We start from the raw sequence: 25,560 nt of genomic DNA on the forward strand, positions 1-25,560 counted from the left end.
GAGGATTCCTTCTATCCAACAGCATGTGTTCAAGAGGCCTTAATTTACACTCACTGACTAGATGTTGTAGACACAAACGTTCATTTTCCAGTCGGTGCTGTCAGGCTAACCACCCACCTCTGCGCACACAGTGTAAGCAAATCAGGGCTGTCCTGCCTACTGTTTCAGGTGACTTTAGAAAGCACACATTTAGGACACACAACCATCCACGTTACCAGCTGATTGCTTGTTGGTGTACTTGAAAACATCGATTCTCTCAGCTCTGCAATAAACGACATTAAAAAGCTTTAATATATGCAATGATAGCCCCATTGTTACGTGTTGCACATTTTCCAAGTTTTAATAGACACAAAAGTGAGTCCATTGTACTTAAGACACTACAATGATTTCGTTCTATTGCATGTCCTGCTCCAATTACATTTCTCAGAATACAGCATTGAGTAAAAGTTTGGTAGCTTTAAAATTAACAAGTTTGTGAAATCTGTAAGTAAAATAAAGCAGCAGCAATAATTTTGGGGGTTTTATCAAGAATAGCTAACTTTTAGGTAATAAATACATTCCAAGTTGCGGTTTTTGCTGTTCTCCTACTTCATTGCCGTATGACTTGTCAAATTCTCATCTTAGGTTAAGGAATCCTTAAGACTTTCCTGCCAGCCTCACACCAGAAGAGCCGCCTAGCTCCACGTCCAGGTGCCTGTCACCTTTCACGGATGATAAGCAGTGCAATCTGACAAGGAAACCCGTCCTCCTGTCATGTGCATGGCAACCTCCAGATTCTCCTGGGGAGCAAGTCAGGATGTTTAGACTTCGTGACACTCTAGGAGAACAGCTGTGCTCTTATCTTCTGTTACCTTGAAGAAAGTGAAAGAGGGAGAGGTTACTGCAGGCGGCACAGAACTGACCGATCACAGCGGCGAGGCACGCTCCGGGTCTCGGCTAAATACAGCCTGGCATGCTCCTGCTTCCCGCTTGCGCAACAGACAGAAACAGCAGCAGCTACGGTTTTGGAAGAAACTCGTCACGTTAACAGATCTAAAGTAAAAGTGGGAATTTTCTCGAAGAGAGACGCGATATGAGTTTCAGTATGATAAAGATCTTCGGTCTCTGCCTTGAAGCCCTTTTAGTCTTTAAAGGTGGGTACTGCAGGTTAATCTGCCACAAGTCCCTATATAGAGCGCCACGTGAAGAACATCTGCTCAGTCCTGCCTCCGCTTTTCAAACTCAATCTATAAAATAGGATTATTTCCCTCTTGAGAGCAAGCCTTACAGAAGCTTTTCTAAGTACCTGCAGCTGCTCAAGATGTCGACTGCCGCCACAGTACTCAAACCATGCTTCAGGTGAAGAGGCACAGCAGCCAAACCATCCTTTCACTTTGACTCCAGCGGTGCGAGACATCCCTGCTGCCCCTCGCACACCCCCACTCGCCACAGGTGCCCCCTTTCCACTCTGGATGTTTGTTTCAGGCTCCACAGGACAGCAACGCCACAGCAGCGCTGTGGGTCTCGGGGGACGCCCGGTGTCTCACACAGGAGGACGATGCCACGGCTCCCCTCCCACCCGGCCATCCAAAGGGGCTGTAACCAAGCGCTCTGGACTGCATCTGGTGAGTCTTTAGGCAACAACAGCAAGGGAGATGTTCTTTTTGAATTCAGAAATGCAAAACAACACACTCCAAAATAAAGCTACCAAAAAGTAATGAAGTTTACTTCACACTTGACACGTGGCACTCTGGTCATTTGGCCTTCTCACTGAACACCAGCCACTAAGAGGAAGGGCAGGTGACAGGCTTCCAAAGAAACATCTGCGGGAGGGCAACGTGCCTGTCACAGGAAAAAATTTCCAATGAGAGAAGTCCTCGTCTGCACTCATCTGCACCCTTCTGTGCGCTACCTTACACGCAGCCCTGCACGCAAGGTGTACCTGCACTGGACCTGCGAGTCAGTTAAGGAGGGGAAGTTCAAAGGGAGCACCCATCTGTCCTCCAGAAGAGGAGATACACGGAACAACGCAGTGATACAGACATGAAAGAAAAGATGGCACAGGGATCTACACTTGTATTTCTCGATCGCAGAAGCATCACTGCACCATACTTCAAATGCAATTCAGTTTGAAACAGTTCAAAACCTGATGACTCCTAACACGTGCCCATGTCAAATCAACTGCACTGGCTGAGTCAAAACCACTGGACACACAAGGGTAAAATCTGTGCTCCTAACAAGCAGGATTAATGCTAGGAAGCAAAAGATTAAACACCCTTAAAAACCCCTCATAGAGGCTGGTGATTTGAAGTTCAGAGCACAATTAAACCAAGAATGCCAACACCAGACAAAGAAAGACGATCACATTTCCAGCACTGCTAAGAATGCACCAACACCTCCTCTGCAGGCCTGGAACCAAAGTGACACCAATTCGCAGTCTCATCACCCAGAATCATTTTCAGTATTGCCTACACATTTAAGGCTTCAAAGAGCTGACTTAGAGCACCATGAACACCTGTCCTAAAAGCTGTATTTCAGAGAAGGACTGTGATCCTTAAATCCATAAACGCAGTATTTAGCAGAATGATCCTGCTCTGAAGAGACTGGGATGTGTCAAGACCAGGCCCTAATACCCACAGTCAACAGAGTATAAATGGTATACTTAATTCTACAAGGTAATCTATCCACTGGCCCTCTGAGATTTTCAAGAGCACACAACTAACTCATGTGCACGTTTATTATCTCCCAAAAACTTTTAGAGAGGTCTCGGGACTTGGTAGAATATCCCTCAAATGCCTTTTGCAAAAAGCTGACCTTTTAGAGACAGCCTGTAGACGGAGAACACTTTGAACAGAACATCTACATTCCACTGGGCAGGAGGCAGCAGCAAGCCCCCAGGCCAGTCTCTTCCTCCCTGTGATTTGACACCAATAACACTTGGAGGAGAGAAGCACGGTGCCAAGCAGCCCCCCAGCGAGGGGCTCAGCTCCCCGGCAGGGACCCGGAGCAGGCTGGGCTCCGGGTGCCATCCAAGCTCTGGTGTCTACCCTAAGTAACCCGCGACCAGAGCCGGGAGTTTCCAGCATGCACTCAGTAGGAGCAGCACAGCAACAGGCATTCACACGTTCGCACTCTGTCTCTACAAAACTTCAGATGTTTCTGTTCTAAAAAAGCTTCGAGATGGAGTAGCAGCTTAAATGCTGTGTTCTGGACGTTGCTGTAGCCTTGGTACAGGTATGAGTAACATGTGCATAACAGACTGACCGATTCAGGACACTGGCATCATCTAGCAGCCTGTGTGCTACACCGTATGACAAAAGGAAAGCCAAGAAAGCTCTCCTGAAGCCAAGAGCTTAGTCATAATAAAAAAAAATGCAGTTTTGGATTGAATAAAGCCATTCACAAATACAGGTTTAACAGCCGCAGCAGCGTGCAAAAAGCTGATTTATCTTTTTATTCAAATTGATTTTATTCAAATTTGAATTGAGATTAATGCATCTCGACTGTGTTTGTGCGCAGGGACCCTGACCGCAGCAGCTCTGCCGGCAGCCCTGCTCGGCAGACTCAGCACCTCCCGTCAGCCGTGTGCAGGCACCCCTACAGCCTCCCCCCGCACGGGAGCACCCGAATCCCCCACCTCCGGGAAGCACCGGGTGCTGGGCATCGCACCACAAGAGCTCCGGACCTTATGGAAAGCAGTGTCGAAGCCCCCTCTGGCTTTGTCCCACGGGATGGAGCCGAGGGTCCTCCACCCGCGGAGGGCCCTGCCCAGCGGCAGAGCCCCGGCCGTCCCGCAGAGCCTCTCATGCGGCGGCGGTGCTGCTGGCTGTCCTCTGCTGCGCCACCAGCAAGGATCCCAGCTCCTTCCGAGGGCTCCTCTGGAAAACCACGGCACCAGGTCACACCACACGGCACCGCACAAGCCATCACGCCCCGCCGGGCAGCACAGGCTCCTGCGGGGCGGGTGGCGAGGCGAAGGAGCAGGGAGCCTGCTCGCCTTCTGCACTCATGCGGCTTACTTTGGAGGCCTGTTTTCTAATCATAACGCAGGCAACCAACAGCAGGCTGTAATTTAGCATCACCAAACCAGCCTTCCCCCAGACATGGAAGGAAGCCCTGACGGCACGTGAGGAGCACCAAGTGCTCGTGCCTGCCTGCAGCCCAGCGGGGGCTGGAGGGCCCAGAAGGCTTCTGACAGGCGTCGAGCAGCTCCGGCAGCCTTTGCTTCTGACGACTGTACCTGCCTAAAACCTGACACCAGCGGGAGCTGAGGGGAAGGGCAAAGAGGCCCGGCGCTTGCCGTGATTCAGGGAAGTCCTTCCTTTCCGTGCCTTGAGTCTCTTCTGTGGAAGGTGGCAGGCCAGGTGAGCGTTACGGCCTCCCAGCCAGCACTCCTGCCTCCCGTCGGCTGCACGGGGCTTCCGAACCACCCCCGGGGCATCAGGGATCGGCTGGCTCCAACGGGCTGGCAGGTAGGTGTTCCAGGATCAAACTCTACCATCCAGCACCTCTACGAAGAAACAGTATCAGGTTTGAGGGCTTTCTGCTTTTAGAAAGGGTTGCTTTCTGCATGAAGAATGAGCTCGGATTATTGGCTTGAATCAAAACAAAGCAAGTCATCACTCATAAAGGAAATTAAACCAGTAATTTTGCTGCAATTCATTTCTTCAACTGCAGACAGCACACAGGAAATATGTTTTATAAAGAAAACAAGTTTGTTTGATCCCACAACAGCAAAAATCTAATGCAGATTAAACAGGACCTGGTACGCTGGTTAAAAGCATTCATTCCTTCAGAAATTAATCAACTTAATGAAAAAAAGCCTTCATTAAAAAAATACCCTGCTCTTCGCTTCCAGAGACATACGTACCAGCAGCCAAAGAGATGATTATATAACTAATGCAAGGCAGCTGACAGACTTGATGTGGGAAAAGCTTTGGCACAAGATGCCGGGGAGAATTTACGGCCCTCCTGCTCCGGTGAGATGCAGCACGCTTGCTCGCGCGGACCTGGGGCCACACGCGGACCTGTGGCCCACGCTGCATCTGTGGGGAGCGGAGCATCCAGGGATTTCTGCTGCCTGCCCGCGGGCACCAGGGCCCAGCCGGACAGGAGGCACAGCCCTCGCCCTCCCGGGCTGGACGGACGTCTCCTCTGGTGCGCAGCAGGACCCCGCGCTGCCCCTGCGCCGGGGAGCGAGGAGCTTTCCAGCTGGCTGCGGGGTAGGGACTTGGGGCAGAGGGACTGCAGGGATGAAGAGGACAAGCTCTCCAGGAACTCAGGCATCAAACACCATCTCTGGCATCACTGACAGGCACGAGCAGCCTACTTCAGATGTACGCAATCTCAGGATGTGCAGGAGTTCATAAACTAGCTAATACAAAGCCCATGTATTCTCTAATGGTACATACAGAACGTGGAACAGATCCATCAAGGAGATTAAAACAAATAAACCAGGCACCAACTCATCTTCATCCAGTTTGCAGGATATAGGCATGCAGCTGCTACAGCATTTTTTAGGGAGAACTTAAGAGAAACCGTTCCTCAGCCCACGCACTTGCTCCCTTTCACACCGATCCCAATCTCAGTGATGGGTACTTCCGGGAAAAAAAACACCAACAAAAAACATGGATCAAGGCTGAAAAACAACACGTTGCACATTTTTCAATATTCGCCCCCAAGTTTCCAGAAACCCCTTATTCCTTCTTGGCACAAAGTAGCCTTCCTGCAGGTGCAGCTTGAGGGTGCTCAGCACTTTGCATACATCTGCGTAACTACAACAGGCACAGGACGAACTACTGCGCCTTGCACGGAGCGGCAGGAGAGCCACCTCTGCAAGGGCTTCGCCCCCGCTGCCCACCCCAAGCCACGTGCCAGCAAGCCCCGGGCCCGGGGTCCGGCCGGCCAGCCTCGCCGTGCTCACTGCAAAAGGGAAGTCCCGCTGCAGTTCTGAGCTCACAACAGAAAGGAGTAAATAAACGGCATTCAGGAAAGGCTTCAGAAACGTCACTTTTACTTCTCACAGGAAGCCGCGCTACTGGTAAGTTTTCTAAGAGGCAAGTTTCCAGGGTCTTCACCCAGCTGCATCTCTGCTGCGGAGAGACAGGGCCTCCCTCCCAGGAGGCAGCGCTGGGGTCGGGGCTCTGCGGGCCCTGCCTTCCTCCTGCTGCTCCGCGGGCCCTGCCTTCCTCACGTGCTGTGCTAAAGGCGCCCACTGCCCCGCGCCCACCGGCAGGCCCGGCTCGTGCAGCAGCTGGGTGCAGAGCAGCAGGGCAGGAGGCCACCCAGCCCCCTGCAGAGCTCACCGGCCGCCTCGCCCGCACGCTCTGCTGGTGCAACAAGCGGATGCCTGCAGCTTCAGCTGGGCACGGAGGTCCCTGCAGCACGGGAGAACAGCTTGTTGTTCTCCCAAGGAGAGTTGTTAAGCCCTTAGGTTTATACAAATCTCCTCTGGCAGCTGAAGTTACAGCTCACGTAAGCGGATCGCATTCCTGGGCATCTGTGCAGCTTGCGTGCAGTTACAAATAGCACAACGTATGGCCTGCTGGCATTTCCAAAAAACAGGCCTGCAGGAGTGGAGGGAAGGGGGCAACAGACGTCACGAGCAGGGAGAAGCAACACGGACCTAGAGGTCTCCAAACGCAGCAGCAGCAGCCACAAACGTACGGTGCTTTGAGAACCAGGAAAGCCAGCAGGACACCGCCAGGCGTGCAGCCCCTGCCACCCAGCACCGGGGCGCACAAGTACGCAGTGCGGGCTATTTTAGACTTGTTCTCCCACTTTGTATTAGTATGCACAGATGCTGACTCCGAGCTGTCTGAAGGAAGACTGAGAAACAGTAATTACGTTGGATGCTTGGTTTGCGTTGACTGAACCATTTAGAAACCAGGCCAAGAAAAATTTCAAGCATTCATCTTCTGGGCTGAAATATTTCACATGAGCAGGTAGGTGTTTTTAAAGCGTCAGCTATCACAGCAATCGCCACAACTTCATACGAAATTACATAACCTTTCTGTGCCACTGGCAGAGCAGAGAAGAAGGGGTAAAAGGAAAAAGAGAATGATTTATGTTGCTTCATAAACTGCTGGCAAGCAGTTCTGGCTACATGCACATACAAAGCCCCGAACATCTTTGAAGGTGAAGTCATAACCCAGCGTTCCAAATTTTACATTAGAGCTTACTATATATAGCAAGTATGCAATAAGCTTTGATTTCTGCTGCACATAGTAGCAGTGCGCTTTTGTTGATGAATGGCGAAATGGACAGATACCGAGGGTCTATTAAGCTAATAGCAGTAAAATTAAAACCTTCAAAAAGCCAGTATTTTAAAGTTTAATGGTTTCACAGCCACAGCCTAGGGGTTGGGGGGAAGAAGGGAGGGGGGGAGAACAAAGGACTTTCCAGACTGAAGAAGCAAAAGAACATACGCGCTGTAAAGCTGTTTCAAACAGAGGCGCATACCAAGTTCCACAAGCAATTTTTATGAAGAGCTTTACAACGCGAAAGGGAGCGCAGGAGAGCAATCCATCAGGAGAAACCACTCAGCAGGATCACGATGCGCAGGGAGCCGCAGCCCCGCGGCAGCCCAATGCCCCAGCCCCCGTCGGGCTTCCCGGGGGGGCAGCCGGGGGGGCACGGCTCTCCTGCCCTGCGGCCGCAGCCCCGCTCCTCCTCCGCCGCAGAGCAGCAGCACGCCGCAGCTCGCGCCCGCCCGGCTGCACCTCCCCGGCCACGAAGCTCAGCGCCTTGGCATGGCAGCAAGGCTGCTTGTTGTAAAGCCACAAGTAGCTGGGTTTCGTGTATGACTGCGCAGGACAACTGAAGAGCCATCATGAGCTCAAGGAACTTGACATTTATGCAGCTGCAAGTTTAAATATGGATTTATCATGAAAGTGAACGGAAAGCAAATGCAACAGCACAATAGGTGTTCCTGTTCTCTAGAGAACACCAGCTACAGAGCACACAGCCAGGCTGGAGCGCCAGAGCACACATGGACTGGCTCCTGGAGCTGGTCCTACACCTGGGCCTGCTGAGAAACATGCCCTCAGCACCCAGCAGGCAACACCTCCCCGTCTCAGAAGACTTTTCTGACAGCCACAACACCTCCGGACACAACACCAGCCACAACACCCCCACACGGGGCAGGATGCTGCAAGGGCCAGGGGAGATGCAAAACCGCCTGCAGCATGATTTGGAAGGAAAAGCATCACCGTGGCTCAGGGACATCTCCCAGGCAGCACAAGGCAACCTCAGCTGCTGCAGGAGGGGCTTTGCACCCGTTCCTTGCTCACAGCCCTTGCGCAGCCACACGCGCCAGCACCATGCCTCTGTTCAGCACCTGCTCGACACAATGGGGAAGCCCCGTCCCACGAAGCACCAGGAAAACTCATCCAGAAAAGAGATCACACACCAGCAGAGCTCTGGGCAGCGTGTCGGGTCCATGAGGTGCATCTGTTTGCAGGCAGCCTGCAGGACGTGGCACAAAGGAGCAGAGGAGAGACCGTGCAGGGGGAGCGGGGAGCAGGCCGTGCCCCGCACCGCTGGGAGCACAGCGGCACCGGCAGCCGCCTCGTCTGCATCGGGGGCCTGGTACCACCGCAGGCAGATGGTGAGATCAGGCTCTGGTGAAACTGGCAGTAACCCCCCGTATTTTGGCCTCAGTTTCTTCTGGCCTTCATTTTTTTTCAAGCAATATTCCAGAGTGTGATTACAGAAAGCTCAACTCTCAGAAATAACCAGCTCAGTAGCCCACAGATGAGCTACCCGTCGCATTTCCAGAGCCCCTGGCTGTTGTCAGCACAGCCTCTCTCGGGCCTGCCGGGCACTGGGCCCAGCAGAACCAGCAGCTCCTGCCCCAGCAGCTTCCTCCCCGGCACTATGCTGCTGCTGAGGGCCCGGGGTGGCCATGGAAGTAGGGTCAGACCCGAACCTGGAACATCCTCCCCAGGGCTCCCACTGCCGCTGCTCAGGGGGACAGGGCTGCAGCCTCCCCCAAAAGGCCAGGGATCTCGTGGAGATCCCACGCGTGCCCTGCTCCCCTCCTGAGAAGGAGGCTGCCTTGGGAAGGTGCCCATGGGACAGGGGCAGCAGCGGGGCTGAAGCACACACCGGCACGGCGAGCACGGCCTTGTCACCCCGGCTGGTTGTACCCGAGCCAAGCGAAACCCAGAGCCCACAGCAGCGCTGTGAGGTGTGAGCCTCGCCGAGAGCAGCTCAGCCTCGCTGGGAGCCCAGCCGGCACCTAAGGGCTCTCCCTAGGACAGACGAAGCAGACACCCTTCGCGCTCCCAGGGAACCATTCTCGTGGTGCTTCGCATTGAGGCAGCCAGCAGGTGGGACCAGGCCCGCACCGTGGTCCCCCCAGGAGCAGAGCCCTGACACGCCGCGGGGACCTGGCAGCGGGCCGGGCTCGGAGGGGAGGCACCACCGCCTGCTGCCCTGACACCGTCCGAGGGCTCAGGCCTGGTCATGGCCACTGCTGTTACCAACAAAGGTCTGCAGTCACCGCGCGAGCAGAGGAGCTAACACCGGGCACTCTGACACCAGGCAGGAACTCAACCAAGCGTTCGGCCACGAGCCGAAGGCGTCTCTGCAGCACAGGGAGCGCCACACCTGGGGCAGCCATGCACGGGGGCTCTCTGTACATGAGATATGAAGCAGAAGCTACAAGGCAGCAGCATGAGAACGTGCTCAGTGGGCATTTTTCTCCTGGCTATACTCTAAACACACATTCAGAGTGTCTTCTGAACGTGACTTTTACAAGCTGCTGGTCTGCCTGTTGTTCTCCCAGAAACCTTGTTTTACTAGTCAGTTAATGACAGGCTTTTAATAAAGTATGTTCCTTGCCAAAGAATAAGGACAGAATAATAAAACACACAAGATGATCATGCCAGCTTTTCCAACCCAAAACAAGCGTTGTTTTTAAAATCCAGTCACTTCCAGTTTTATACGCACTCACAAATGGACCTGAATTGTTTGTACATTTTTCCAGTGGTTACCCTACGCAATTTGCAGAACAGCATCACGTGCCAGAGGACAGAAAGATGCACAACACAGTGCCAGCAGTCACAAAATTCTGCCATGCCTACGATGACCATGAGCAGCATTAGCACAGCGCAGGTGCTGAATGCATCTCCTGGACTCCTGCTCCTCGTGGGCTCACAAGGATGAGCCCTCGCGCAGTTGCTGGTGAAGTCGCAGCACGACGGATTTTACAGCGGCAAGGTTCAATACTGCCAGCCAGATGCCTGCTCCTGGAAACACATTTAATTGTTGCTCAAATGTCCAATGTCCTAGTCCTAGGACTAAGAAACTGCAAACGCTAGCAAAAACTTAAGTTACACCCTTCGGGAAAGAACAGCCCATTAGCAACCAGTAGAAACATCTCAGTTCTACCTTAGGAACACTTGAGGAAAGCACTAACATTCACTCCTCCTGATGGCAGAGCACTAGATACAGGGCAAGGCTCCGAAACAATGAGTTGCTATGTCGGTGACGTACCGAGACACCAGGCTCGCTGGTCTAACAGGAAAACTGAGTAAACATGACACATGTGGAAGATGGGAAGTGGTTCTGTTCTGCTTTTCTAGTTTTCTTCTGAGTGCATGCAGTTGTTTATCCAATTATCATGTAATTTCCAGGCAGGCAGACTGGGTTGGCAGCTCAGACACGAGCAAGGCAGAAAACCACCCTCAGAAAGCCGACGAAGGAGGCCAAGGAAGCAGCAATACGTATTCAATGTATCTGTATAGCCATATGTGCAGGGAGCGGTTTGGCTGCAGAGTACAGAGGGAAGGCAGGGGCTGGCCTAACCCAGCCCATCCCATCGTTTCCTCACTATTCTCAGTATCACCTTCTTTCCCTCGCTTTGCAGGCCTGTTCTATCCCTTCTGCTCTGTGCCTGTAGGTCAGGCACCACCGTGCCTGCAATAACCCACGTCTCCTCTGGAGCAAGTGCTTCCTTTCCTCCTCGGGGCCTTGCTTGTCAGTCTTTCATCCTGCACCACTGCTAGCACCACGTCGGCAGTGGTCCCGCTGGTAGGAACGGGCAGTGTTTTCCTTAGGTTAACGTGTCACTGGGCAAGCATCCTCACTTCAACCTCCAGGTCGCAGCCAAAAGGAGCAAAAAAGTCCCAGGTTTTCCCACTCTGCATGGACTGACTGGCAGGGCCAATCTGATCTGAAGTATCAGGTGCCGCTTCACCCTGCCCCTTTTTCTCCCCAGCAGCCAGCAGATGTGGCATGGCAGCCTACCGGAGCTCACAGCAGCAAAGCATTATCCAGGCAGAAAGCTGTCAGCAACAGCGACAACATCCACCCTGCTGGAGTGGTCCCACAGCGCACACAGAAGTCCGGTGAGGTCAGTTCAGAAGACAGACAAAGCTCTGCTACTCCTTTAAATCGGAGTTCAGAGAGGAGACGTGGATTTTGACCATCTTTCTTTGGTTGGCAAGGACAGCATATTCTGGGCGTCAGGTTTATTTATATTCCTGATCTAGCTAATACGAATTTGGGTCCAATCCAAATACTCTCAATATAATAAAGCCTTTAGCCGGAGTTAAGCAGCATTTGAAGAGGCAAGATCAAGGATGAAGCTTAAATGCTGCTGCAGTTATACACTTGTACTTGCCTGAGCATCCAGTTGTCCAGACCCCTTGAGCCCACAAGAGGAACGTGCCACGCTCCCATTACATGCTCCAGCCAAGCTTGCTGGGATGGAATAACGCAGTCAAAGCAAGTCCATCACTTTCAAGCAAATGGTGAAGCCCCACAGCAGAGGGTACAAAAAGTCCTTCCCCCCCCGGTCAGGATTAGGAGAGCACTGGCCATCGTAGTCCCACCGCACTGCAATCGCTTCGATACAGAGAAGCAAAACAGCTGATGGCAGGAGCAGCTCTGGCTTGTGCACACAGTCCTTCTGGCATGAGAGAGAAAACTTAGGGAAAAGCTTATGGAACAACAGAGTGAACTGATAAAAACCCTCCACAGGACACTACATGAAGCTAGACCTTTGACAACGAGACTCTTCCTAATTAGTTATGGCTTTCAGATAAAAAGTTAATCCATTCCCTTGTTTAGTAGTACCACAGATGAGGCTTTATCTAGATAATGACAGCTGGAAGGTCACAAAACAATTCTGGACCTTACTCAAGCTGATGGTATTTTCCCCATGGACCTCACTAAGGGCAGCACAGAAGGCAGCATCAACTAACGTTACACGTGGTGACCCTATGCCCAGTCATACCACGTCCTGCTTTTATAGGCACCAAATTTTCATCCCGGGCAATTTTTATTTTATTGACAAGGAGTCCCGTCCCACCCTGCGCTTGCAATCAGTAGAAGTAAAATATGGAGGCATTACAAAGAATCGGTTCCCACTTTATGTCCTCAAAGAGGCTGCAGGCGAGGACCAAAGGAACTGCGTTTGATGATCCAGGCCAGTCCCCACCAGCGCACCAACATTTCAGACACAAGCCAAACAACTGCTGCAAATAGCATCCCCCATCAGAGACAGCTTATAGTACAATCATTTTGATGAGTCAAAGATAATGCCTTCATAAGAAATAAATACCACAGGGGGAGCAGTAAATGCAAGGGGAGCAAAGGGCCTCCAAGAGCACGTAACAGTTGTGGTAACTGCTCGGTACAGTTCAAAACACAGCCTAGAAGCTGTTAGTCCTCCCACCACACGGGATTAGTTCTATCGCAAGTGAATTATCATCGATACTCACCACATCCTAACTGTAAACAGCTCTAACACGTTACTACAATATTATTAGCTCTCTGAGCAAGCAAGGCTTGCTTCCTCACAGCGCCAATTGCTTTGTACTCCCCTCCGAGATCAGGGGCTCCAATTCCCACGGTCATCCCAAAGTTTTGGAGCCAACGGCTCTCATCACCTCTGAAATTGCCACCACCGACTCACACCCAGGCTTTTAAGTTTAATAACCGCCGACCTTTTTTTTTTTAATGGAAAAATAAACGCAAACAGCGGAATGTTGGTTAAAAAACACAAGGAAGTTTTTTCCATGGGTAGCATTAGTCCAGCAAGCACTCACCTGATACTGGTGACAAAGTTATGTTTCAAACTGTGTTAAGAGATCTCTTATTTCTGGAGTCAGATGCTCTACTGCCTTCGCAGCTTCTGTGATAGCTTTCCGATACATCCCTTTCTTCTTGCGATTAAATCTCAGTTTGAAAAACTCAGAGAAAGGGGAGAGTTTTGAAACAGATAAGAATGAAGTCGTTGGAGAACCAAACCATGACACTTTGGCTTCTCGCCACGAAGGTTCCCCGTTTTCCTTCTGGCTAAGGTTTATGTCAAGAACACGTGCTGGCCACCATGGAAATCCATGAATTTTACCCCAAACAATATCCCCCACTGAAACAGTTCTTCCGTCTTCGGTGACGCATTTAGACACGCTTTGGGTATGTAGTCTAACTGTTAACGGTGGCACAATTTTACGCTCATCTTTTGAAGATGAAGAGACAGATGCATCATCACCAGGTAAAAAGTCACACATTTCTGGTGATGTTACTTCTGAACTAGAAGACTTGGATTCATCTAGACTGTCGTTACTACACACCGATAAACTAGAAGAATCTGCTTTTCTTTTCCGATAATTCATAAGGAAAGCCAAGTTATCGTGTCCATCTTTACCTTGGGGAAACCTTTTAAAGTCGTCATCTTCACCTGAACTCCCTGAAGAGATCTCAGCTAAACCCCTGTCTGTGGATTCATCGTTGTAAAATGCAGCAGGGTTGGTCTCCCTGCTGTTCTGAAGGACATTTATTTCATCGATAAGTTCTGCTTTATAAATTGAAACGCTCTGACCATCATTTATGCGATGGGGCTTCAGCCTTATCTTTGGAGGTGGAACATCCGCATTGGAATGCACCGGCCGCGTGAGCTTCAGTTTTGGAATGGAAGCAAGCTGGCTGCCTGCTGACTTGTCCATTAAACATTTGGTTTCTCGACATCGTTCGGAGTCTCCGATCTCCTCTTGGTCCTCCTCTCCGTTCTGCAGTATTCGCTCCGGGCAGAACGGTTTGACTGAGCCGTGAACCCGGGAAGGGATTTTTACAACTTCGCCTTTTCCTTGTGGAGTACTGTAGGATATTTTTATAACTGGCGTTCGATGCACTAGCTCCCCAGAAAATTTGTCGTCCTCCCTCTTTTCTCTTTTGTTCCTTTTCTCCGTGTAGTCAGAGTCACTGTGCTTTTTCTGCTCCTTGTCCTGAATGTTTAGCTTCCTCCTTGTTTTAGCGTTCTGCCTAGCCGTGCTTTCATCCTCGGGGTTCAGAGTGTTCTTACACTTCTCACAAAGCACCTGCCTGGGCCGCAGCCTGATAGTGCTCATGATAAGCCTTCCCGGGTCTCTGTTCCGTGACAAACGCCTCCTCGTCCTCTTTATAGTCCGTGGTGGCGGCTGAGGAACCCACTGGTTGTACGTGTGCCGCAGCCACAGCGGGCGAGGAAAGGGAGCTCCCTCGAAGTAGGGCGGGTAGGGAGGCAGGCTGCCGGGCGGCGGCGGGGGCAGGAGCGGGGGCACTTGCTCATCACCGCTGCCTTTGGGAGGCTTTCCAGCGGCCGGCTGCGGCTCCTTCTCGCCCTGCGCAGGATCTCCGCCGTCAGGAACCCCATTAGTGCAGGCGCTGGCAGGAGGCTCCTCTTGCTTTGGGAGGGAGGATGGAAGACAAAACAACCCAGACCTAAAAACGGGGCGAGAGGGAGAGGGAGGGAAAGAGACAAAGAGTCAGGGTGTTTGACAGATGCTTCTCTGGGAAGACTGCATAACAAGCGTGCTAGTTCCTTAGGAAACACAAAACTTCGACATGCTAATAATGCAACATCTTCTCTTTTAAGGCAAGGCAACCGATTCTGCTGCTGAAAGAAATAATAGCGTTTGAAAATTCAGGAAAGGTGTCCTGCTGCTTTGCCAGAGAAGGCACGGAGATCAACATCTCTTTCCACATACCGTTTACATAGAAAAGGAGTTTTGCTCTAAGAAGTTCTAAGTTTTATCAGGCAAAGCAGTTTATTTTATCAGCATGCCGGTAAAGCCACAGGGAAGCCTGTGATACAGATTATGCAAGCCCTCTGGGAGCTATTAAAGTTCCTTTCTTCACGCTGCACTTGCGTGGCTGATTTTCAGCTTCTCCTTCAAAACCTGAACAGCTTGGTTTTGCTGTATATACCTCACACTTTCAAGCCACAGGTTCACCAGTACACAGCTCTGTTCTTCTCCCCGGGTCTTCCGCATACCTGACTAGTTGTTAAACTAAGAAATACGCTACCGCTTCAGAAGAGCAGGATTAAGCATGATGCGGCAGTGTTGGTCAATGCCCGGTTCCATTACAGGCTGTCAAAGCCTAGATGCCGTATCTTGCCCAGACACTGGCATAAGCAAATCCTCTGAAACACCAGAGCTCATAACCATGCTTCATGTCTCCGGGTTTCTGCACAAGAATTTATGGTCTTAGCCTGACAATTAGAAATATTGTGCTAACGCAGCACTTCGCCAGATACCTGCCCTGCAACACTGCCTCAAAACGGGCAGTGCTCGCTGTCTTGGCCTTCCAGAGATCCCGCTGTGGAGATCATCAGTAAACTGCCTCAGCATCTCTCGTAACTGTGCAATGCTGTATGGGTGAGCCGCAACCAGACGGAGAACGGTCACAGACCAAAGACAAGCTTTAGTTCAGGCTGCCGCAATCCCCACTGACCCTCCCCAGCCGTCATTGCCCTTGTAATTCCCAGGAAGGAGCCGACCCTTCCTCAAACAACAGAGGGATCTCTTGCAAGACTTTGGCAACCACTACCCAGAAGGGCGCTGAAGAGGAGTTTAAGGTATCCCTTGATCACACATCCTGACCTTAAAAATCAACATTACTGGTTCACAGACCATGAGGGACCTCCTCCCTCCACCCAGGTGCTGGGGCAGACAGCACCTTTCCCAGCCCTGGCCTCAGGCTGCATCACTTTGCTGAAGAAAGATGCTAAAATACCACCCCCCGTTACCAGGCACGGACGAGAACATCTCTCCTGCCCAGAAGCATCAGCAGAGAGCAGCGTTACCGATGATCACACACCACCCGAGGGCACAGACAGAGTGGGGGGCTGTTTCAGCAGGTCACTGGAGAATGGGGAACGTGGATCCCATTTACGCTAGCTCTGATCCACCAGCTCCATTCTCCTTCTCTCAGCCATTACAGACTCTCTCTCTCTCTCTCACCTCATTTCTGTGAAGACTCTGAAGTTTAAAACTAGGCTTACATAAATTACACAAAGAGGAATTAATCTGATTCTGGTACCAAGTCACTGTTCTTCTCCCACTGAAACAAAAAGGTTAAGTGAGTTACCTGGGCCCTAACACGAGACGTCCTTTCCCATCACTCAAAGAGTAAGAAAGCAAGAGCACAGTCTGAACGACAGACCGGGGAGCTCCACGTTGGACTGCTAGTGAGTCGAGAGGATTGAACTGCTGAAACTGCAAAGTTTGGAACATAATTTTGTTCTAAGATTTTTTTTTTCTTTTTAAACAGAGACAATCGAGAACGTAGGTGTCTTTCAAATGACAACCAAGCGAGCAAGCACACTTTGTATAGCCAAAGATGTCAGCACAGTTGATGAAACAACTGGGAGCGGTATCATTTCCGAAGCTCTGCCTATAAATTTTGGTTATTTCGTGCAATGAAACCGTCCAGTTTGGCCGCCTCAGAGAACAGCACAGGAGGAACCTTCAGCCGCTCTGCAGGTGCGCACAAGCCCGGCCTCCCCGGCTCCTGGAGCCCTGCTCCGGCCCGCTGCCCGCAGCCTGTCGGGGCGCAGGCAGCCCCCACCTCCCGCCCCACGACCCGGTGCCTGGCGGGGGCACGGCACGTGGTCAGCTTCAGCGCGTGACGGACAGCAAGCTTCCGTGAAGGACACGAGGGGGGCTGGGGCCAGGGCGCCCCCATCCCTTCGGTCGGGCAGCTCCGGGCTCGCGCTGACCCCCGAGGGGAGGACAAGCGGCAGCCTGATGCCCTCGGCCGCCCGCGTGGCCCTCGAGGCCAGGCCAGCACCCCCCTTGGGGCAGGGGTCGGTGCCTCTGCTTGAAAGGGGCCCTCGCTGCAGCGAGCCCCGAGCTCCGCGCCGTGGCCAGCAGCCTGCTCCCAGCGGCCGCGTGTCACCGCTGCTGCCCACCGCCGGCCTCCGCTCCCTTTTGTTCACACTGGAAGCGGCTCTGAAGGCTAAACCAGCAGCCTTCCTGAGAAACCCTTCCCTTCCCAGTCTCCCTGCCAAGCCTGTTTTGGGGCAGAGAGCAAGGAGGGCTCTGCTCTTTTCTCGACTGCTCCCCCCCCACAGGACGCCCGGCCCGCAGGCAAGGGGCACAGAGCAGGCTGCCAGGAGCCGGCAGGAGCAGCCGCCCCCTCCTGCCCGGGACGCTTTCAGTTTCTGTGCCTCAGCACTGCCCATCCCACAGACACGAGATGCGCGGGGAGGCGCAAGGCCTCCCCAGGCCGGGCTGCAGGGCCGTGCTCCACGGTCCCGTCCCCTCGGAGCCGCAGCCGTGCCCCAGCCTGACGCTGCCTCCTGTACGGGCACGGCGCTGCAAGAGGATTTCGCCTCGGTGCTCTTCCACCTCCTGCGTACCAAGAAATGCTTCGTTTGACATGCTTTGCTTTCCAGCACAAGCTTACTTTTACCTCCAGGAGAAACACACATTTCACCAGCCTTCCCTACAACACCCTGACTTTTGTTCACATCTGGATGCAATTCACGCATTTCCAATATCTACTTACAGTTACTATCGATTCCGCACGCTGAAAGCCATCCAACTAAAATGACGATGCGAGAGTTCTTGTTTTAGGGGCATGAGTGTTTGCGCAGGCATTACAAGCATCAGGACATACCGCTGAATGAGATCTCGCCCCATTCGTAATCCCCATTTCTGGGGCAGACGCGGGCAAATGGATTAGGTTACCTCAATCCAGCCTCTCCTTGGAACAGAAGACACTGTCCTCCGATTTATACTCGCGCATAATTAAAAAACCAATTCATTACGAGTTCAGTTACAACAGAATTACCAAGCCTCGTTATCAAAAAGGCCGTCGCTGCGGTGAAAATGCATTTAGATGTCCGCAGGAGCCCAGACGCCATGCAGCTCACCGTCTAGAGGAACGGAGTGAGCAGAGCGCAGCGACAGCGCGCGCAGCAAGTTCCAGCGTTTCCCAACGGGCCGCCTGCAGGACGGCAGCGGCCACCCCCTCCCTCTTCGGCCCACCCCGCGCCGCAGCAAAGCCGTGCGGGTGCCTGCCCCCGGCCCGCTCCCACCACGTGCTCGGCCTCGCCCGCGCCTGGGAGGCCGCGACGCCAGCAGCTCACAGCACCGGAGGGAGCAAAGGCCCACCACGCAGGCTTCCCTTCTTCCCCCCCGGGGCTCGGCCCTCGTTTCACAGAGGAGAGGCACCGCGCCGCCTCCTTTTCCAGGCGCGCTCTCTCCCTAGGCGAGCCCGCTGCCCCGCGCCATGGGGTCGGCCCGAGCGCGGCGCCCCGCTGCCCGCCGCACGCCGGCGCCTGTCCCGCTGCCCGGCGGGCTGCAGGAGGGCAGAGCTTCCGCCACGGCTCTGCTCCGGACGCGCGTGGGGGCCTTCGGAGCTCAGCACCGAGCTGACGAATTCCTGCTGTCGTGCCTCTGCGACGCGAACCCCGCCTTCCCCCGCCGAACCCTGCCGTTAAGGCGAGGGCAAGGCCCCGTCCCCACGTCCCAGCGCCGGGGTCGCTGCAGCCGGAGAAGGTCCTTCCGGCCCGGTCCCCCGCTCGGCCCGAGCCGCCACCGCTCCCCGGCAACCGCCCTCGCAGCCAGCGCTTCCCCCAGCAGCAGGACGGCGGCTGCAGCCAGCACCGGGCACCCCGCCGCGGCCGGGGGCCAGCCAGCGCTCGGCACCGCCACCCGCGGGACGAGCCCCTGGCCCGCGCGGGCAGGGCCGGAGCGCGGCAGAGCCCGCTCGGGCCTTCGGGCAGCCTCCAGAGGCCCGCCGGTTCCCCGGGCGAGGCGGCACGGCCGCAGCAGCGCCCAGGAGCCGGCCCAGGGCCCAGCGCCGCGTCAGGGGAGGCCGGAGGCGGTCGCGCCGCCGCTCGGCTCCGGTGCCGGGGGCAGAGCCGAGGGCTCCCGCCCGCCCGGCCACCGGGGCGGCGGTTACCGGGGCGGGCGGGGGGCGGCGGCCGTCCCGCCCCGCTCAGCGGCCGCAGCGCCCCGACGCCCCCGTCCCGTCCGGTCCCGTCCCCTCCGCGAGCTGCGGGCCGGGTGCTGTGAGACCCGAGCCCCGTGCGGCGCCCGGGGGGCCGCCTGCGGGACCGGCTGCGGGCTCCGGGCTCCGCCTGCCCGGCCGGGGGCGCCGCACGTGGCGCGGCGGGGGGCTGCGGGCGGGGGGCTGCCGGCGGGGGGCGCTCCCCGCACCGCGGCCGGGCCGGGCCGGGCGGGACCCGGCGGGGGGAGCGGGGCCGGGGCCGGGACCCGGCGGCGCTCGGGGCGCTTTGTCCCCGCCGGGCGCCGGCAAAGGGGGGCGCCGGCGTCCCGGCCCCGCGCAGCCGCCCCGCGCCCCGCTCCCCTCGCCCCCCCGCCCCGCCGCGCCCCGCCGCCCGTACTTCTTGGTGCAGTCGAGCAGGACGCCGGTGAAGCGGCGCTCCCCGCAGCTCAGCGTCACCACCAGCGTGTCGTTCACCATCTGCTCCACCAGCACCGGCAGCCACGCGCCCACCCGCGGCGCCCCCGCCTCCGCCTCCGCCATGCTGCCGCCGGCCGCCGCCCCCTCCCCCCGCCGCCCGCCGGGGCCGGGACGGGCCGCGCCGCGCGATGACGTCACGGGGCGGGCGGCGGCACCGGGCGCGACGTCACGGCGCCGCCCCCGCGGCTCCGGGCGGGGCGGGGCCGCGCGCACGTGCGCGGGGCGGGGCCGGGCGGGGCTCCGCCCCCCGGCGGCCGCGTGACGAGGGCCCGGCGGGAGGGGCGGGGCCGGTCCCGTCAGGCCGCGGGTCGCGTGGGGCCGCTGCCCGCCGCCCCCAGCAGCCGGCACCGGGCGGGGGGGGGGACAGGGGCGGCGTCAGCACGGGGCCCGGCCGGGGCACCGGCAGCGGGGGCTTCCCGCGCGCGGCCCTCAGGAAACGAGCGCGTGTGTGTGTGTGTGAGACTGTGTGTGAGTGTGTGTGTGACTGTGTGTGAGACTCTGTGTGTGACTGTGTGTGTGACTCTGTGTGTGTGTGACTCTGTGTGTGTGACTGTGTGACTCTGTGTGAGTGTGTGTGTGACTGTGTGAGTGAGTGAGTGTGTGTGTGACTCTGTGTGTGAGTGTGTGAGACTGTGTGTGTGTGTGTGTGTGTGTGTGGCTGTGTGTGTGAGTGTGTGACTGTGTGTGTGTGAGACTCTGTGTGTGAGTGTGTGGCTGTGTGTGAGTGTGTGACTGTGAGTGTGTGTGTGTGTGACTCTGTGTGTGAGTGTGTGGCTGTGTGTGTGTGTGTGTGACTCTGTGTGTGAGTGTGTGTGGCTGTGTGTGTGTGACTGTGTGTGAGTGTGTGGCTGTGTGTGTGTGACTCTGTGTGTGTGTGTGTGACTCTGTGTGTGTGTGTGTGTGACTCTGTGTGTGAGTGTGTGGCTGTGTGTGTGTGTGTGTGACTCTGTGTGTGTGTGTGCGCGCACCAGGCCCACCGCCGCGCCGCTCCGCGCAGGCAGCTCGCCGGGCCCCTGCGGGCTGCGGGCAGCTCCCGGCCCGCTGAGGAGCGCAGCACGCGCAGAGCCGCGGCCCCCGCGCGGGGCTGCCACGATCGGCGAGTGAGCGGTTGCTGCCGCCAGCGGTACCACGCTGCCTCCTCTGTTAATTTAAGCGGCAAAATACAAACAAGCAGAAACCCAAACGAACAAAAACCAACCCCCACTCTACTGAATTGGTATTCAGTTGTTGGGGAAGACTTCTGATGTTGCAGTCGCAGCACCTAGGGGACGGGAGGAGCCCTAGGTCTGGAACAGCCGTGGCTTCCTGCAAAGCCGTGGAAGTACGTCGAGAACAGCACGCAGGCAGCGCAAAGTTCTGTGCCATCAAGGGCTGAGAAGTCCCTGCTAGCTTTCAGAAGGAAAGGGATTTTCTGACGCATCAGCCAACGCTTTTACAGAAAGTCGCCCTCCAAAGCTGCCCGGAACCTGGCCGCGGGCTGTAACAACGCCACGTGCGGCCGCTCCGTCCAGCGGCCCTGAGGCAGCTGCGGCCAGCGCAGCCGCTTTGGAACAGACAGCATCGGTCAGCGCATGGCTGCCAGGGTGGAGACTGCACAGACCGCATGAACAAACGGCTTTCGGGTGTCCAAAGGAAGCCTTGTAAAAAATGGATCATACTAATATCACTTTAAATAGTATCCATCCAGAAAACTGCAACAAAGCCAAAGGAGCTGTTCTGAGCTTCCCGTGTGTGACACTAGAAGCAGCTGAGCGAGCGCCATCAACACCTGCACGGATGGGGAGGCGCCGAGACACACAGACCTGCACCTGGAGCGGGCTGGCGGGTGGGTGGAGCGCAGAAGTCCTGGGGCACGCCCGAGGTACCGGCAGCACCAGCCAGGCCCCATCCTGGTCACATGCAGCTCTCGCCTCTGCCACCTCTTTTCTCCTCTATTAAAGCATCCTCTTCTCTGCAGGATCTTGGGGATTTGCTCCGTATTTTTCCTTAGGGTGAGTTTCTCTTGCAAACACTGCCGCTGCTGCTCGTGCTTCCTACAAAGTCAGGGGACATCAGCTACAGAATGCTGTCCTCTTCCCACTTTCCCCCCTTCCTCCAGCGAGTTTTTATTGCCCTCTGAACAGAGGAGCAAGCCGTGCATTCTCTCCACCAGCAGCTTCTTGCACATCAGGTGTCAAACCCCACCCCTGGGACTGGACAGCATGCAGCACTACAGGGCCAAGCTGAGGGAAGCACCTCCTGTGGGGAAGAGAATAAAGGGAAGGATACAGGAAAAACAGTCATGGAAGTAAAATGTAAATAAAGTTGTTCTACATTCGAAGTGTACTTTTCAGTTTAACATTAAGCTTTAACATTAAACAGAGCATTTGTGATTAAAACCCAGAATGGTCTGATGTGACTAAAATACACACTGCAAGGCCAGAGAGCATGTAAATTATGAAATTAGGTACCTACAACTGTGTACAAGAGCACACACTTCCTCATATTAGTAAAATTACAAATGTCTGCTTCAAAAACTGGGGACAAATGTTGATATTTTTTTTTCCCCATAGGATCTTCATAAACCTGTAGAAGCTTTGTTGAGATAAAGGTGCATAGGAGCTGAAGAAAACACCTTCCAACACTTTGTACCACAAGTATTCTAAGAGAGACAAATTCCACGGTCAGTTAAAGCAGATTTATTGTCATTATAGGCTTCATGTTGTTAAATGCAGTCAGGAAGACTGAGAAGAGGAGATCTTTATAATTCTCATCTTATGAAGTAAACATTTCATGCTTTAACAATTCCAGGCACTCAGAATTTCCTATTGGAAAATATATTTTTAGTTTGCATTCCTGGTGAATCCGGTAAAAACTCTCCTGTGAAGGCCGTAAAACGATACTCCTGGAGAGGAAGTCCTCTTCTTAGTTTTGCTAGCTTGGTCTGTAGGTCTTCAACCTTTGATTTAAAAATAAACAAATAGCGAATGGGTATATAATTATATATAGTTATGAACAGAAAGCACTCCAGTTTACCAGAACTCACACCTCCCTCTAATGAAAATACTAGCTCTCGCTGCTTCTGCTGCGTACAGCAGTGGTGGTAATTTCTCCCTCTGTCCTGCAAAATCCTGTTTCACAAGGAACTGTTACAGCAGAAGTCAATTAGGAGATAGGATTCCTTCACCAGTAAGTGTTGTCCAGACTCTTGAATGCATATTTGGAAAACCAAAGGGCAGATTCCCAATGGAAACAGTAAAGGCAACCAAGCCATCTTGAACTGCAACCACATCCCACCTGGAGCTGTGTAGGACCAGCGCGAGCAGACAGAGCCCCCCGAGAGTGCTTGGGGTCTGCAGTTCAGGATGCGTGGAGCCCCTGAGAAGTCCACTCCTAAACGCCCTGGTCGTGTTGTCATCCCTGACTCCTGTACCTACACCTCGAGGCATGAGCTCCATTTTGGGAGCGCACAGTTTGCGTTTTGCTGTGCGTAACATTACGGAACACGGGTAATTTTAGAACAGTGTCATGATTTCCTGGCATAGGGACAGTCTTTGCGCACTACGTGTAACTTGTTTGCCCTGTTATGTATAGTATGGAGAATGTGCTTTGTGTGCACTACATCACTGGTTTTGAGGCCAAAAGGTGCTTTGAATAACATTAGAATTTCTTTTTTCTAAAAATGCAGGTGCTATAAATTGGTGCAAACACTGTAAAAATGAGGCTATGAAATCCACAGCCTTTACGCTATCAGTTTACACAGCTACAGCTATTTGCACATTTCCAATTTTTCTACCTAGTGACTGCTAGGAATCCTCAGGACATGGAACCCCATACTCAAGTGAAAGGTTCAAATGTGGCTGGCTGACAGCAGGCACAAGTTTCTACTACCACGTGAGGAGCTGTGAAGGAACTGCCTTTTCATGGACTGCTGCTCCTCTTTGCAGTAAGAAACAATTTTGGAGTTGTTTCATATTACCTGTGCATTATAAACGGTGTTTATTACTAACACTAGTCTTTACTAGGGAAAGGCATTGCCAAATTTAGTACTGGTGATACCTCTACAACACTAATGAATTCGATTTCTTGCTTGATTAGAATGCATGAGTACACAACATACTGTGACATTCGGAAGAAACGTATAGAACATTTGTACTTGCTCTGCCCTCAGTAAACTTATTTCTAAGATAGCTTCCTTTTTTGAATCTGACAAAATCCTCATTTCAGCAGGTTACGTGGAGGCAGGCAGAATAGAAAGGAGAAGAGAAAGCAAAATGAGAAGCCCCACCGCTGGCTATTTGGTCTCTTCGAGTAAATGCCATTTAAACCCTGCAGAAGCTCAGTCACTATCTAGTGACCTCATACAAATGTGAATCAAACCAGTTTAGGCTCTCGAGGCAAAACTGATTTTGAGTGGAATGACTTGATTATGCACAGAAATCAAACTAAATGCAAAGCACTAACTCATTTTATTGAAAAATGTATTTTGACTAGCTACATAGTTTGGAAAGCTGAAGTAATACTTTCAGTTGAAACAAAATAATCCCTAAAAATGTTGCAATAAACAAATAAATGTTACACCTGCGCTAACTTTACTGACAGCTCTCAGTTTTTCTTCCTTAGAAGGCAGGTATAGATTTATGAGTCCTCTTTCCAATTGTAAATGGATAATTTTGAATTTCAACTTTCTGCTGCATTGAGCACTTGCATAGAACAGCTTGCACAGGACGTGATAAAAACCATCGTTCTTGTCTAGTGAGTTTCATATTAACCTTTGGCCATCTCTTATGCTTTTCTTGATTTCTGTCTTCTGTCTTAGAATTCTGGCTTTACTTTTGAAAGACTCAAAGTGCTACAAATGTTTAGACCTGTTCATATACGTACATGTCGTGTGCATGTACACACAAACAATTTTAACATAAACAAAAATAAATGTTCCATTTTTGATTATTTTAGTTTTAAAATATTTGGTACCTGAGATGATTAATTACCTGAGATTAACTTGTGAAATTAATGAAATGACAAATTTACAATGGTTAATAAGCCCAGAGCACTACTACATCTCCTGTAGTTTCCCCAAAAAGAGAAGATGCTCACCCTTTCCAAGTCCTGCTTTTCCTCTGGGGGTGTTGCTCTTAATTTTCCTCTTGCTTTCACCATTTGCGTGTGCCATTTGAGGCCTTCTTCCATTTTCTTTTCCCTGAGGAATCTAAGTAAACATGATGGAAATATTATTTCAGTTCCTTTATAGTCATTGAGCCTTCTATTTCTGGTTTCAAGTATTTAACACATTTCTTCCAAAAGTATTTGCACGATGGGAAGCAAAATGAATGAAATCTTGTGGCCTCGCCTTTGCTAATACGCATGTGTACCCCATGCGGTGCTCTTACACCACTGTATCTTACAATACTGGGGTCCTACACGGACCTTACTTTAATCGAACCCTTGCCTCGTTCAGTCCATAAGCTCAATGGTACTCTGGGAATAGGTCAGAGTGTGGTAGTGGCACAGACTGCTTTTGGTGGATCCTTTGCAGAATTGCTGTAGAAGCTGGAAGACTTTCAGTGCACACCGTGCCACAAAAAATGGAAAAGGGAACAGCATACGGTCAAGGAAGCTGAATGAGGTCCCGTAATTCAAAGTGCGTGACTGTGGAGGAAACACTGATGGGGAGTTCAGCACAACCAGAAAGCAAAACTAAAGGAAATGCTGCGGAAGGCATGCTAGCAAAACAAGAGTTTTGTGTATCCAGTGTATCCAGTGCGAGTGGTGGAGCAGTCCATAGCATATATAAGCTACTTTTCAAAGGTCTTGCCTGTAAATTTAAAATCATGCTGGGACAGGAGAAATACAGGAAAGCAGTACTACAGAACAGCCCTTCCCAATATACTG

At 53.1% G+C, this 25,560-nt stretch overlaps 1 protein-coding gene across 3 annotated transcripts; it reads right to left on the reverse strand.

The window, feature by feature from the left end:
- Positions 1–263: 263 nt before the first annotated feature.
- PWWP2B (PWWP domain containing 2B) lies at positions 264–19,818 on the reverse strand. Of its 3 annotated transcripts, none has more exons than XM_035547565.2 (3): positions 19,610–19,818; positions 13,038–14,691; positions 264–851 (listed from the first exon to the last, which is right to left on the reverse strand). In XM_035547565.2, exons 1-2 carry the CDS (start codon positions 19,750–19,752, stop codon positions 13,056–13,058), a joined length of 1,779 nt encoding a protein of 592 aa, XP_035403458.1. In that variant the 5' UTR covers positions 19,753–19,818; the 3' UTR covers positions 264–851; positions 13,038–13,055. The 3 variants fall into 3 exon arrangements, 2 of the variants coding, with proteins under 2 accessions (XP_035403458.1, XP_035403456.1); XM_035547563.2 differs by lacking the exon at positions 19,610–19,818 and adding an exon at positions 16,342–16,613; XR_004778780.2 differs by lacking the exon at positions 13,038–14,691 and having other exon boundaries at positions 19,610–19,759.
- Positions 19,819–25,560: the final 5,742 nt, after the last annotated feature.

This window comes from Cygnus atratus, chromosome 7, assembly GCF_013377495.2.
Source record: "Cygnus atratus isolate AKBS03 ecotype Queensland, Australia chromosome 7, CAtr_DNAZoo_HiC_assembly, whole genome shotgun sequence".
Classification (NCBI taxonomy): domain Eukaryota; kingdom Metazoa; phylum Chordata; class Aves; order Anseriformes; family Anatidae; genus Cygnus; species Cygnus atratus.

Bases quoted from the DNA above. Each gene is read 5' to 3' on its own strand.
- PWWP2B (XM_035547563.2), bottom strand. From the start codon at position 16,487: ATGTTCCAAACTTTGCAGTTTCAGCAGTTCAATCCTCTCGACTCACTA. The intron at 14,692-16,341 runs GTAACTCACTTA...CCCCGTTTTTAG, and splicing joins CGTCTCGTGTTAGGGCCCAG to GTCTGGGTTGTTTTGTCTTC.